Source organism: Penicillium argentinense, assembly GCF_028826775.1.
Source record: "Penicillium argentinense strain IBT 30761 chromosome Unknown utg000011l_segment0_segment0, whole genome shotgun sequence".
Lineage (NCBI taxonomy): Eukaryota > Fungi > Ascomycota > Eurotiomycetes > Eurotiales > Aspergillaceae > Penicillium > Penicillium argentinense.
In genome coordinates, this window is record NW_026622670.1 from 1,235,932 (window position 1) to 1,249,659 (window position 13,728).

General features: G+C 49.0%; 7 protein-coding genes across 7 annotated transcripts; 4 read left to right on the forward strand and 3 right to left on the reverse strand.

Annotated features, from left to right (window-relative positions):
- Window positions 1–25: 25 nt before the first annotated feature.
- Window positions 26–1,384, forward strand: N7532_011471 (putative 6-hexanolactone hydrolase; the record flags this gene model as incomplete). Its single annotated transcript, XM_056623962.1, has 4 exons — window positions 26–240; window positions 336–481; window positions 603–1,186; window positions 1,253–1,384. The coding sequence occupies 4 exons, from the start codon at window positions 26–28 to the stop codon at window positions 1,382–1,384; spliced, it is 1,077 nt and encodes a 358-aa protein (XP_056468950.1).
- Window positions 1,385–1,685: 301 nt separating this feature from the next.
- N7532_011472 (putative Coatomer subunit epsilon) lies at window positions 1,686–2,820 on the reverse strand (the record flags this gene model as incomplete). Its single annotated transcript, XM_056623963.1, has 5 exons — window positions 1,686–1,794; window positions 1,852–2,090; window positions 2,156–2,291; window positions 2,361–2,737; window positions 2,797–2,820. 5 exons carry the CDS (start codon window positions 2,818–2,820, stop codon window positions 1,686–1,688), a joined length of 885 nt encoding a protein of 294 aa, XP_056468951.1.
- Window positions 2,821–4,016: 1,196 nt separating this feature from the next.
- On the forward strand, window positions 4,017–4,910 carry N7532_011473 (arginase family protein; the record flags this gene model as incomplete). The annotated part of the gene is made up of 1 exon (XM_056623964.1): window positions 4,017–4,910. The coding sequence occupies one exon, from the start codon at window positions 4,017–4,019 to the stop codon at window positions 4,908–4,910; it is 894 nt and encodes a 297-aa protein (XP_056468952.1).
- Window positions 4,911–5,618: 708 nt separating this feature from the next.
- N7532_011474 (uncharacterized protein) lies at window positions 5,619–6,065 on the reverse strand (the record flags this gene model as incomplete). Its single annotated transcript, XM_056623965.1, has 2 exons — window positions 5,619–5,922; window positions 5,977–6,065. 2 exons carry the CDS (start codon window positions 6,063–6,065, stop codon window positions 5,619–5,621), a joined length of 393 nt encoding a protein of 130 aa, XP_056468953.1.
- Window positions 6,066–7,255: 1,190 nt separating this feature from the next.
- On the reverse strand, window positions 7,256–8,814 carry N7532_011475 (uncharacterized protein; the record flags this gene model as incomplete). The annotated part of the gene is made up of 3 exons (XM_056623966.1): window positions 7,256–8,359; window positions 8,419–8,570; window positions 8,622–8,814. 3 exons carry the CDS (start codon window positions 8,812–8,814, stop codon window positions 7,256–7,258), a joined length of 1,449 nt encoding a protein of 482 aa, XP_056468954.1.
- Window positions 8,815–10,317: 1,503 nt separating this feature from the next.
- On the forward strand, window positions 10,318–11,213 carry N7532_011476 (peroxiredoxin-like family protein; the record flags this gene model as incomplete). The annotated part of the gene is made up of 2 exons (XM_056623967.1): window positions 10,318–10,632; window positions 10,728–11,213. The coding sequence occupies 2 exons, from the start codon at window positions 10,318–10,320 to the stop codon at window positions 11,211–11,213; spliced, it is 801 nt and encodes a 266-aa protein (XP_056468955.1).
- Window positions 11,214–12,521: 1,308 nt separating this feature from the next.
- N7532_011477 (uncharacterized protein) lies at window positions 12,522–13,679 on the forward strand (the record flags this gene model as incomplete). The annotated part of the gene is made up of 1 exon (XM_056623968.1): window positions 12,522–13,679. One exon carries the CDS (start codon window positions 12,522–12,524, stop codon window positions 13,677–13,679), a length of 1,158 nt encoding a protein of 385 aa, XP_056468956.1.
- Between the last annotated feature and the right edge of the window lie 49 nt (window positions 13,680–13,728).

Consider the following 13,728-nt stretch of genomic DNA (forward strand, 5'->3'; position numbering starts at 1 on the left):
TGATATATACAACTACCGAAGAATCATGGCCGACACCAGAAAGGACCCCATGGTGCCCGAACTGGGCTTTTGGGAGCGTACCGATGCTCGCCTTGGTCAGCTCAATTTGTTTGTCAACGTGCTATACGCTGCCATCACCGGTGTGTTCCGGGGAAAGAGTAGCCCAAAGGCATACAAAACCCATCTACTCGCGACAGCTATCAGAACAATGGTTGATCGGTTTTCGGCTCGCCAGGTCCAGTGCGTTTTTCTCTCGTTTTGTTGGCCACCTGAAGATATTACCCCAGGCTAGGCTTGGATACAGAAGAAGAGGGCTAACAAAGATGACTGCACAGGTATCTGAGTCCCCCAACGCCAGAGATCTACAAGATGGCGATGGAGAAACGAGGCTTGCAGCCCGAGGTCATGTCTTTGCCGCATGGCACTGACGGCTATTGGCTGGGCAACAAGAACGCAAAGAACGTGGTCATTTACTATCACGGTATGTGCAGCTCTATGTCAATCGTCGACTGGGATCTTAGCTCCCCGGCCGGTGTAACCGCAATCGAGATGAAATCCTTGCACAAGACGGAAGCTAATCTCCAGCCACTCACCTTAAACAGGAGGCGGCTTTGTTCTAGCTGCTGTCTCTGGCCACTTCGAATTCTTGCTCGATCTCTTGAAGGTGGTGAACGACAACGGTCATGATATCGCCGTCTTCTTCCCGCGATATACCCAAGCCCCCTATGGCACCTATCCGACCCAGCTGCGCCAGGCGGCTGAAGCATTGCGGTACATCCTCAATGACACCGGTCGCTCTCCATCGAACATAATCGTCGGTGGTGACTCCGCAGGAGGCAACCTGGCCATGGCCGTGCTGCTGCATCTGTCTCATCCACACCCTGAAATCGACCCGATCTCAGTATCCACCCCGCTGGCGGGCGTGTTCGGCTTCGCGCCATGGGTCAATTTCAGCACTGACTGGCCGTCATTCAAGGAAAATGCCTACAAAGATTTCGTCACTGAGCGCGTACTAAACGAGTGGTCGGCTACCTATATTGGTGGGAAGGATCATGATCCTTGGAGTGAGCCTGATCGGGCTCCGGTTGAGTGGTGGGCAGATGTGAAAACAGAGCGAATTCTGATTCTGGCGGGCTCGGATGAGATTCTGTTGTCGCCGATCGAATCGTTCGCGAAAAAAGTTAAGGTATGCACGATTCTGACACTGACGAAGTCCTTTGAAAGACATTCGCAGCCAACTAACTTTTCTTAGTCCGTCTTTCCCAACACTACGTTGATCGTTGGAGCCGACGAGAGCCATGACATGCCATTCTTCGGCAACCCTGGACCGGAGGGAACGCCAACAGGAAGAGAGTTGCGGCAGTGGATTGCCTCTCGTCTGTAGTTGAAGCATCGAGCATCTTCTTAAGAGTTATCCAAAGGTCGTTTCGGGTATGGCTCTGATTATAAGGATTGACTGGCCATATTCATCTAGTTTGGCCTAGCGTGGCGTATATTCAACGCTGACTATTGAACTATTCTGAGTGACGCAGTAGTGGTAATGAAGACTCAACAGTTGCACGTAGGAAGTGGTCGTGTCAATTCATAATGAAGCAGGATATCAAGAATCCGGCTGTAAATAACTGGCTTGGCAAGAAAAAGGATTAAAGCAAAGTTTCCAACAATTCCCGTATCCGTTGCACACCCTAGGACGAGACCTTAGGAGAGTACTTGGCCGCCGCAGTATCGAATAGAGCACTCTTTTCTTGGATATCGGCAAGGAGGGCGTGCGAGGGCTCGGTTTGCTGGAGAATTCTGTGCAACGTGTTAGTTTTGTGTTGCTCGGCCGATCAATTAACGGTTTGTACATACGACTCCAGATCCTCGGAGGGCTTTCCTGCCAGCACGTTCAGCACAATGGAGTTGGCAATCAACTCGGTGTCGGAGGGATATTTCTCAAGAGCGGCATTCAGGGCGGCTTCGGCCTCGGGCAGGCGACCGAGGTGAATTTCGGCGACGGCCTGGCCGACAATGGACAGAGGGGCGGAGGTGCTGGGGCCGGAGGCGAGCTCTTCGTAGACATAGAACGCAGACTGGTACTTCTCACCACCCTATCCCAAAAAGAAAGAGGTTAGCGATGTGTTCACATCAATTCCCGGGTGTGGTAAATACGTACAACGCGCAGACCGACCCATGACTCGGCCAAGTTGATGAGGAGTGAGTCCTGGGCCCAGCGCTTGGCAGTCTGGACCTCCTTCAGCGCAAGGTCGGAACGGTTCTGTTGCAGATAGATCTGGACGACCAGGGAGACACTAAAAAACACGCATCGAGTAGTTAGTAACTGGACCACCCGATTGCGATTGTGATTGCGAAAGACTCACGCCTCAAGGTTACCCTGGTGCTTGGACAGCAAAGCCAATGCCTCCTCATTGTATCCCTGGGCCTGGAGGACAGTCCCACAAAGTACCTGCACGGATCCATTGTCGGGGTTGTTCTCAGCGAGATCCTGGGCCAACTGCAAAGCGGCGTCGGTCTTGCCCGCGGCCTGCTGAGCAAGGGCCTTGGTGGCGGCGAGATCGGGCGTATCCTCTTCACTGGAGACGGCGGCCAGGACCTCGTCAGTCTGGCCAAGTGCAATCTGGGAGCGGAGCTTGAGGACGCGCGCAGGAAGCTGGTTCTCGGACGACAGGGCGGCGGTGTCGAAGTCGATCACGTTCTGGTATTGGCCGGAGTGGAAGGCATTGTGGATGTTGAGGAGCTCTGGGGAGATGATGAGTGTGCTGAATGGAGGCTGTCAATGGCATTTCATGGACTTACCCCCTCTGCTGAGAATGGATCCATTTTGACGTCAATGTGGTTGAGGATTGGGGGGAATGGGGGGGAGTGTTGATTAATGTTGCTGGCCGCAAATGACCATTGCTGGCATAATCGCGGAGCGGGCAACTCAGCCGAGGGCAGGTGGCCCGACCGCCTTACTATGGCGAGCTGTCCCCCATCGACTTGAGAACAAGTGAAGCTATGAAATTAGCTTCATCTAAGAAATAGACATACGAATATAGAAAATGGTAGTTATAGTCTCTCCAAAAAGGACAATTGAAAAAGAAACCACCAGAATTTTCCAAAAATACACTTTTTAATACTTCGGATTAAAATTCCATTCATGCACGGGATGACAGTGCTCTATTAAGCATAGAGAACCTACAGAAGAGGCAAAACGTAAGTAAAAATAAAGTTTCTTCTCGATATTAACTATTCATGTTGCTCTGATGTTGACTCTTCCGCTATTCTGAGTGCTTCCATCAATCCCGACGGACGCTCGGGCTCTGAAGTGTTTGCGTTTTGCATTGAGTAGGTATTTTTAAATCGCGACGAAAGACCATGGAGACAAAGTAATTGTTGCTGGAGTCGACAGAATGTACTCTATATAATTGAAAAATTTTAAGATCGAGAATAAATAATGACGCTCAAACCACATGGCTCGGTCCATGTAGTATTTCCCAGAGGATTCCAGGTACAAGACATTTTAACATGTCCTTCAGCCTAGTCTTTCAAACACTAACAGAAAATCGATAAACTACTTGGCTATTTAGGTAAGCTTTTTGAGTATACTGGATGTAGCCAGAATGACTCTAGTGATATTGTCAAGTTGTATCATCGTTTTGAGTCAGCTATTATGACTACTACTGGCAATGGTAGGCCGACATGCTCGCACTTTGGGAGCTGCGTGCTTGTTGCAACTTGCAGGTTACTAGTAATTACCAAAATCCCCCAGCAAGTAGAAGACACCCCTACTTTTCTTTCTGATAGTGTGGTTCTATAATAAAATGATTTGGTGCACTATGAAAATATATAGCCCAGACAGATGTTCTCCACACCTCCAACGCCTCCATCTCCAACACCTCCATCTCCAACACCTCCAAGAGCGCCCCCGTTTTATAAGAAAGCTCTACAACCCCGTCGTCATAGGGTTGGGAGCTCCCAAAAAATCACATTGCAACAAACCAGGCTCAGATTCCATCTCCGAATTAAATACAACCATGTCCACCTCTATCACGATAATATTTTCACCATATCATGTGGGCCTGCGCGATCACCGCGTCGGCAACGGACCACACCGCATACTCTCCCTGGGAGCCGTTGACGAACTCCGAAAGCTTGGTATCCAAGTCGAAATATCTGAAATCGAACCGGTTGATAATTTCGAAGGAGAAATTGGGCGAAGCTTCGAGGTGATGCGACGCATTTCTCTAGCCGTTACTGCGGCCGTCAAGAAGAACAGCTTCCCGCTCATTTTATCGGGTAATTGCATGGCTAGTGCAGCGGCAGCCTGCGGGCTCCAAACCAAGGACCTCGCATTTCTGTATTTTGATGCTCATGATGATCTTGATTCACCTGACGTTCATGAGAACGGATATCTCGATGCCATGGGTCTTTCGATGCTTCGCGGAGAAAGCTGGAAGACGCTCATGAAGACGGTTCCGGGATATCAACCATTTTCTTACGAGCGCTTTCTCTACTGCGGACTGCGCGATCAGTCCCAGGTCCAGAGGCAACGAGTCATTGAGGCTGGGATGCGCGCAGTATGGGGCAACAGCGCAAAGAAAGTCGACTTCTTAAAAGAACTGAACGCCCAACTCGACGAGCGTTCTTACAGTCCGGCGTTGGTTCATCTTGACCTCGATGTCTTGGACGAGTCTTGTGGAAAAATAAATGACTATCCATCACCGGGAGGACTATTCGAAGACGAGCTTGTGGCATGTATGGGATTACTACCAAAGAAGGTGGTCCCGAAATCACTCACAATTTGCTCTTTCGATCCTAATGCGGGAGACGGTGATAAAATTGCCCGTATTGCGATCCGTTGTATTGGGGCTTTTACCAAGTCTCTGTTGGAAGTGAATATCCTCAATTCGTCTCTTTGGGTTGTGTAAACTACAGTACGCCTTTTACTCTGCCTGCTCGACAGATTGACTATACCTCGAGGACGAGTACTTTCTTGGATGGCGGTTGAACAGGTTCATTTACAAAATCAGATAAGGAAAAATTGACATGGTCATGGACAAATATGGAAATATAATATCAAAAAGGCCCTGAGAGCTCGGATACAATCAACAGTAACCCCAAAATGAACATGAGTAATGTGACAAATCTTTCCTGAATCAATCATGGGGATCGTAATGATTACACCAGTTAAAATACCCGGGTATCACTAATGTGCTAAATGAAAATCACAAACAACAGAAAAAATGGTAATGATAGGCATCACATGCATGTAAAATCTTGAAAACATTGTGATTTGAAAAAATTGGAGGGATATATGTATCTCAATCTGTATGGCGCGCATCGGAGCAGCCGCTTAGAGAGTTAATTTCCTTTTCATCTTTTGACAGGTCTTTGCACCCAGAGCTGCCGCTTGTCGTATCTTTCCGGCAACCAGTTTGCCGATCTTTGTTGTGCATCCCTCATTCTTTAAGGAGGAAGTGGTGTTTGATGACGACAAGGTCATGGAGGGCAGTTGGGGAGATATACTGTCATTGTCAACTAAGATCGGGCTCGTTTCGAGGTTGAACACGTCGACTGGACCTCCTGGGCGGCATATTTGGTTTCGTAATTCAAACAGAGAGTTGCCAGCTCTCTGTTTAGGGGTAAGGTGGGAATGCCTCCAGTTGAGAGAATGTCGGGATGTCCTCGTCGGGGGAGGAGCAGACAGTCGACGAGGTGATAGAAGCGACATCCTCATTGTCGGTGGAGTTGATGGAGGGAGCTTGTTCCGGCTTTTCCTCTCTCCAGCTAGGTGCACTATCGGCTACCCATTCTGACACGGATCTCGTCCGATTTTCCGGAGGGGTGTGGACCAGGACTTCTCGGTTGAATGTCCGTGGTCGAGAAGAGGATTTGCGAGGCACCTGCGTGGTGACAAAGCACTGGTGAACCTCGAATGTTCTAGCAGTATATCAGAATGGGAAATAGCTAAGACAAGGGCTTTATTGTACACACCGTGGGTCGCAAAATGACTTGTTCTTCAAAATGGCATCAAGCCAGTTATAGTCTGAAGACTGATCGTAGTAGGTAGTAGTGGAGGCCATGGCCGCTTTCCCCAATGCAATATGATTATGTAGATCTGAAATGAGACTGAATGTATGTATGGCTGATTGTTGGCTGGTGTAACTTTTAGTATCCTTCAGATGGGATTCAGAATTGACGCTGTTATTGAGCGAATTTGATATCGAAATCAGGATTTTTGAGGTGGATATGAAAGAGAAAGTGAAGACAAGTTCCAGCGCCGCAGATACCGTTCTTATGGACCTGAAGCTAAACCTCCGAGTCCTTAATGGGGACATTCGCTTGGTACTAAGCAATTTGTTATTTTAACGTTGAGTATCCGTCCGGTTTAGGCTTAACTGAAGATAGGCCCTTTGGCTGTCCGGGTGAGTACTTTCCTCAACTTGGCTCGGCCAGCGAGGCTGTGCTAAGTTAAAATGGATATTGCCGTTGACCTCATCGCCGCTGCGGGCTACGGAGGTAAGTCAACGGTGCTGCTTGATGCACTAAGCCATTTTGGGAACACGCCAGGAAGACGAGGCGCAAAGGGTGAGAACGAAAGAGAAAGGGTATAGGGAGATGAGGCAGAATAAAAGGATCTGGAATATATATACTATTTACTCGACGTGTCCCGCAGAGACTTGAGCGGCCGTCGCTGCTTGAACTTTTTGATCGTTGTCTTGTAAGAAAGCTCGAGCCTATGAAGTCATTCCGCCATACCCCCAGGAACATACAGAACTTTGAACACACAGTCATTCTCGAAATCGAGTTGACCACTACACACTTGACGACTATATTCTGGATCCATTGCCAAGTCCCTAGCGCGGATCAATTAATGAGCAGGTCGCCTTAAATTGAGGGACACCGTAAAATGCAGCTTGTATGGTACTGTACATAGCTATGTAAAACTACACTCTACATACGGGAGTCCGTGGAATCCCATGGACCATAGTGGGTCTCCAATTATGACTAGGCGAGCTACGTCATGCCTTGTTTCTGAGAGATCTGGTCACACAATTTAGACAGTTATTCCGCAATGTCTGATCTTCCCCGATCTCTTCTAACCTATCAGTCAATAGAGATTAGAAAATACAAAATATGAATTTGTTGGATGCTTTCCACCTGACCATTTAGCCAACTGGCTTTTTGCCTCGAACATAAAAATATTCCTGAACCCACCCCAAGAATATACAAAAATAAATAATTATCTCCTACAGGGAAGGTGGGATACATACTACTTTCCATTTGCGATTTTCAAGGCATTTAACCTTTCTGCAAGTCGCCGGGTCCTGTTATAACCTGGATCCAGGGCCTGCTCTTTGCCTGTCAGTACTCGCTGGTACATTTCTTCAGCCTCCTTAAACTTCCCTTGATCAGAGTAGACTAGGCCAAGGCCGTGGGCTGCGTCAAGAGTGGATGTATGATCTGGGCCTAGGGCCTTTTCATAACCCGCTAGTGCTCGCTGATACATCTCCTCTGCTTCCTTAAACCTCACTTGATCAGAGCAGACTAAGCCAAGGCCGTGGACTGTGCGGAGAGTAGCAGTATGATCTGGGCCTAGGGTCTTCTCTGTGCCTTCTAGCGCTCGCTGGCACATCTCCTTTGCCTCCTTAAGCTTCCCCTGATCGGAGTAGAAAAGACCAAGGTTGTTAGCTGTGTTGAGGGTGGATGGATGATCTGGGCCCAGGGCCCTTTCGTAGCCTGCCAGTGCTCGCTGGTACATCTCCTCAGCCTCCTTCAGCTTTCCCTGGTATCTGTAGAGATACCCTAGGCCGTGGACTGTGTCAAGCGTGGCAGCATTATCTGGACCTAGGGCCGCCTCCCTACCCGCCAATGCTCGCCAGTACATCTTCCCTGCCTCTTTTAGCTCGCCCTGATCGGAGTAGAGATCCCCTAAACCAAGAAATGCTCCCGATATCGCAATATTGTCGCCTGACCAACTCCTATGACGTACATAATTCGCGTGTGGAAGAAGTCGTTGCTGAAGGGCGGAATAATTCCTCTCCTTTGAACTAGGGACAATGTATCCAACAGATATCAGTGCCAGTCCATCCAGCTGGATGGAATCCACATTTTTGTCTGTTTTGGCAAGGTGGATACACCAGTCTTGTACCACTGGGTGCATCGCATAGCTTCCCGCTTGTTCCTTAGCTTCAAGAAGAGAGAATCCGATAAGAGTCTTTACACCGATTTTGAATGTGAGTTCGCTCGAAACGGTCTTTTTAAGCCAAGCAGGGACATTTGAGCTGTGACAACCACTCCTTACTAGTTCGTACCAGATATCTCGATTATCAGTGAGCAAGTAGCTGTAGAAGCTCTCTGCGTTCGGGTCCCTCTTCTGAATCTCATGATATGAGATTACCCATGTTTGCAGCATATTACCTTGCTGGTACTGACGTCCAGGATTCGATTGTAGCTGTAGGTCGGACCAAGATTCTTGGTAATACTGTAGTACTCAGTAATGCTGGTTCCAGTTTCACGCATTAAGGCCCCGGCGATGACAATGGCCAATGGTAGTCCATCTAGACGGTTCGCAAGGGCCAGAGTATCTACATATATTAGCATCATCAATAGACTCTATATATCGGGTATCTCAATACCTGGATTGCTCTCAAGCTCTCTAATGGTATTATTTGCTGATAGGCCGCTGCTTTGCAAGAGTAGTTGGATTACACGAACTGGAAATGATCGATCCAACCCCACTCCCCCATGGCGAACCGAGGCCTTCTCGAAGATCGAGATCGAACCCGACAGAGAGATCGCAATGGAACGAGCGGAGGTAGCAAGGTCCATGACGGATGTCATTGTCTACTCCGACACCTCGGGACGCCAAGGTCACCTCGGCGTCGCAGCCACAGCGCTCAACGATTCACTGGAAACAACCGAAAGTCTACAAATCCAGGTCGGACCTGCCGACCGATGGTCAGTGCATGCCGCTGAACTAATCCGAGTCTTATACGCAATCAACATCGTCAACAAGAGTGCCCTCCAGCGTTGGTCAACTGGTACACGGGTGAAATCCGCAGCCATCCTCAGCGATAGTTTGTCGGCGTTGCAAACAATCCTTAGCCCTGGGAACAGGTCCGGGCAGCAGATCATCCATACTATCCTCCGGGCAGCCACGAATACCAAGACCCACGGCATCGCGATTAGTTTACAGTGGATATCCGGGCACTACAACGACCCTGGGAACGAGACAGCGGATCAGTTAGCCAAAGAGGCTGCCATACCGGGCCAAACCATTCGTTTTCCCCCTTACTGTCGCGCGAGAGGGCCCACATCAGCAAAGGCATCTACACCCAATGGGAAAGGGAATGGAAGGAGTCTCGGAACGGCGGCCACCTTCGAAAGATCGACAGGACACTGCCGGCCAAGTACACGAGACGGCTCTACGGATCTCTGCCGCGCAACCGAGCGTACCTACTAACGCAGTTGCGAATGGGACACAGCTGGTTATCGACATATGCCAAGATTTTCCGTTTTCGCGACGACGACCAGTGCGTTTGCGGCGAGCGGGAAAGTGTGACCCACGTCCTCCTGGACTGCCTGAGCTCAGACACCTGCGCCGAGAGCTCCGGGAGAAAGTTGGCGGCGCGTTCAACAGCGTGTCAACCCTACTATACTAGGAGGACCTGGAGAAGGAGTGAGAGATACACGAGGCACTGCTTCGCGAGCTAAGACGGTGGAGGCTGTCCTGGACTTTGCAGAAGCATCACAACGGTTCCGAAGTTGCGCGCCATGAGGGCAGCAATTCAAAAACAACGGCTATGAGGCCACTGCAGGTCCCAACGAGGCTCCAAGTTCGTTTAAGAAGTGGTACACAACACTTGTACGTACATTGATATATAGTTGTGGTAGGCTGCATATCGCTTTTGCAGTTGAACCCTGGACTGAGGTACAAGTGTGATAATATTAATATCTATGAAAGGATCCAGCTATTTACAGTCGCAGCTACTCTAAGAAAGCTCTGCCTGTAAAGTCTGCCTGTAAAGTGTCAGGAGTAGCGATCTAGACGCGACCATACTGTCGATTTCGGCCCTAAACCTCACATGGTTCACTTGGACGGGACTATAGTTGGGGAGAGCAGTCTCAGGCAGATTACCAATTAATACAGCTCTGTTGGAGGAGAGCCATCTCCATCTTGAAACCCAGCTGGTTCATGATTTTTACCATGTATCGTTTGCCCCGCGAGGATAAGGTTCCCGCCCCGCTCCACACTGACCACCGCTTGGGCTGACGATCAACCGCACAGCTTCTCCCCACTCGGGCCTGGTCCTTCCTCAAATCCCCAACAGGATGCCAGAGAAGCTCTGCACCGACATGGCCACCGATCAAGAGACAAGGTCCGTCCCAGCATCCGCAACCACGAAAGACGACTCCCAGATCGCAACGGTCGCTGCGCCAGCCAACGAGAGTGCCCATGCCGCAGATGATAAAAACAACGAGCGCACCGGAAATGATGCGTTGCCATCCCCGGAGGCTTGCCAGAAAGTCGAGAATTATCAGGTGTTGGATCGCGAGGGCAACGCGCACCCGTTCAAGAGTCTTTACCAGGGTCCTGATACAGCACAACGCGTGCTGATTATCTTTGTTCGGCATTTCTTCTGCGGTGTAAGCCTCTCAAATCCCCGTCCATCGAACTCAAAGGATAATTTGAGTCAAAAGATCAAATATTTGGGCTCTTTATCATAACATGTTCTCTACAGAGTTGCCAAGAATTCTTGATCTCTTTGTCGCAAGCCATAAAGCCAGACGACCTCGCCCGGCTCCCCACGAGCACATCAATCGTCGTCATCGGCTGTGGCGATCCGGGCTTGATTGAGTTTTATGCGACTCATACCGAATGCCCATTCCCGATGTATGCTGATCCGACGCGAAAGCTGTACGACGACCTCGGAATGACAAACACCTTGGCCCTTGGCTCAAAGCCCGAATACATTCGCAAGAGTATGCTGCGCATCATCGGAGAATCAATCATCCAAGGCTTGAAGCAGATCCCGAGTGGCTTGGCGACCAAAGGCGGGGACAGCAGACAGGTCGGCGGTGAGTTCCTCTACGAAATAACAGCAGCCGGCTTGCAAAAGCAAGTGACTTGGTGCCACAGGATGGAGACGACACGCGACCACACCTCGATCGACAAACTAGTACGGGTACTCGACCCAGGTGGTCAATATTTGCAACGGGGGACTTAGTATCTGCACCACCCACGTTGCGTAACAGCTATTTTCCCTAACTAGAATTATCTAGTTCCAATGTTGGCGTTCCTGCATTTACTTAATAACAGCAAGCAGTGATACTACTACGTTCTTCCAAGAATTTTCGGCAATTCCAAGTTCCAAAGGCCCTGCCCTTCTGTCAACGTAGTTTTGCCGAGTACATATAAAACAGGGGGAGGGCGTTGGTTTTATCTTGAATATGACAAAGACATTGTTTGTCTCAGGTTGCCGTGCAATTGTACTCGGTATCATGTTACTCAAATTTGCTTTGTTGATTAAGCCTCACCCACGAAATACTTCTTTGAACGAGCCACCATGTTAGATGGTACTCGACTCGAAAAGTTGATCGAGAGACAGATCAGCCCTATTTTCTTTTTTCCAAAAACGCCACGCTTTCAGAGGATGTTGAATATGAGTCTTTGTTGGCCTTCATGCCAAAGGAGTCGCCTCGTTCTTTGTTGTCTATTTTCTATTATTATGAACCGTCTATATTGATCAATCTACAGACTCTGTCTTTGTTGAGTGAAACAAACTCATACCCAGGACTTTAAACCAGAGACTCTTGGGGATAAATTGCCTCGAAACCCAGAAGCTGAGGGGCTGGCCTCTTCCTCAGTCACCAGAAAACGATACTAAGAACTATGAGATATATTAGCTATTGATACTTGCAGGTCCCGAGAACAGCTCAGAGACCAGACAAAAATGCAAATCTTTCAACTTCATCAACCAGCGCTTTTGGCCTTGCTATATTTCCTGGCTATCGCACTCTGCACATCAACAGAAACAGGCCAAACAATGACAAGCTTACCTTCGAGGGCAAATAAGTCCAACTCTGAACCGTCAGAATCGGTCGATTCTCCCGCTAAAACCGCCTCAGTGTTCCCTGGAACAGGCGATACACACACTCTCACAACCGCACCCAAAGATGGAGATCGATCCAAAAAACCCGGCGACCATTCGCCAGATTTTTTTCATGATAGGAACTGGAGACCTGGCAAAGAATTTTCAAAATTAATTTTTGGAACCGAAGCCTTCTGGTCCAAACCTACTATATCTAGTCAAATCGAGGAATGGCAAAGTAACTTGGCCTTACGCAGAGCATCCAAGGAAGGCGGCCATCCATCCGACTATATTGATAACTCTTGGCGCATTAAATTAAACTACGCAAAGGTTTGGACCAGTATGATCAGAAAGCGCCACTCTGAGGTATGGGAGTCCGACAGAATGACGGTCACAAGTGCCCAGTCTGCGAGATATCACGCCCAAAAACAGTCTTTTACCAAGATGGCTGAGCAGATGTCTCAAGAGCGAGAGGCTTACCGGGAAGCCCAAAAGAGTGTCAATAAGGCCCAGAATCCTAATAATGTGACTTCTTCTGGAACGGGAAAGGTTTTATGGTCCAAAAGTGGTCCCTATATTGCGCGGAATGCAACTTTCGAGCTGGCAACCAGTGGTCCTCGAGTTGTGGCGTTTACTGTCACCTGCGTCTGGGGGGATGGCCCTTGCAGAGAGATGCTTCCCAACTTTGATAATGAAATTCCAGATATGATGAGGAGCATCATAAAATATCTGATTGCACCAATGGCAGCCCATTATCCGGACGTGGTCACGTATCCCCTTGTGACTTTTGTCGACGTTGATGTTGGGGGGTACTCAATGATCCATGAATCTGGACTTTCCGACATTATGAGCATGGGCACAGAGGGTGAAAATGACCACAGGAAGATTACCATAAAGCTTCCACATCGCGGCATTGTGTGGACCTCAGTCTCCCCAAGGACACTATGGCGCGAGGCTCTAGCAACATTCACATATGAGGTAGCACTCATCTTTCAATGTTATAGGCCTAAGTCGGGGCTAGACCTGGATCTGCTGCAACATTCGTCCGGATTTTGGGACTTCTGGTTGCTTGGGAAAACAGAAGGGGTTCCGAGGCTCCCTGTGCCATTATCTGCACCCAAGGGTCTTCTAGAGGGCATTTCAGATTATGTTGTGGTCAAGTCCGGTCTTGAAAGACTGAACTGGCAGCGCCCATCCTCGCCAGATCAGCTGCCCCAAAATCCTGACTGGGGTAATACCAAGTATCAGACAGCCTATTTCCTCGAATGGCTGGAGAACTCTCTCGACAAAGACACGGTTCCAAAACTAATGGGTCAGATTTGGCACGCTGGCTATGCAGACGACGGTGCCAAGGAGTGTGATGGTGCTTACGGCTGCTCGTTTGGGACGTGGGAAACAGTCACCGGAATGAAGGTCGAGGATCTTTGGCAGGAGTACGTGCGGACTCTCGATGCGCCTTGGAAAAGGGAAGGGACTGTTCGTTGGACTTGGGCGCAGTTGTATTTTGTCATTTTTGTTATCACCGAAAGTGTCTATATCATGCAGCTATACAATCTTCGATGGTTTAGCTGGCTCTATTCCAAGTTTGGAGGCATTCTCTGATTCCAGAGAACAACAGATCTTTTGATTGTTGATCTATAGATATTATTGT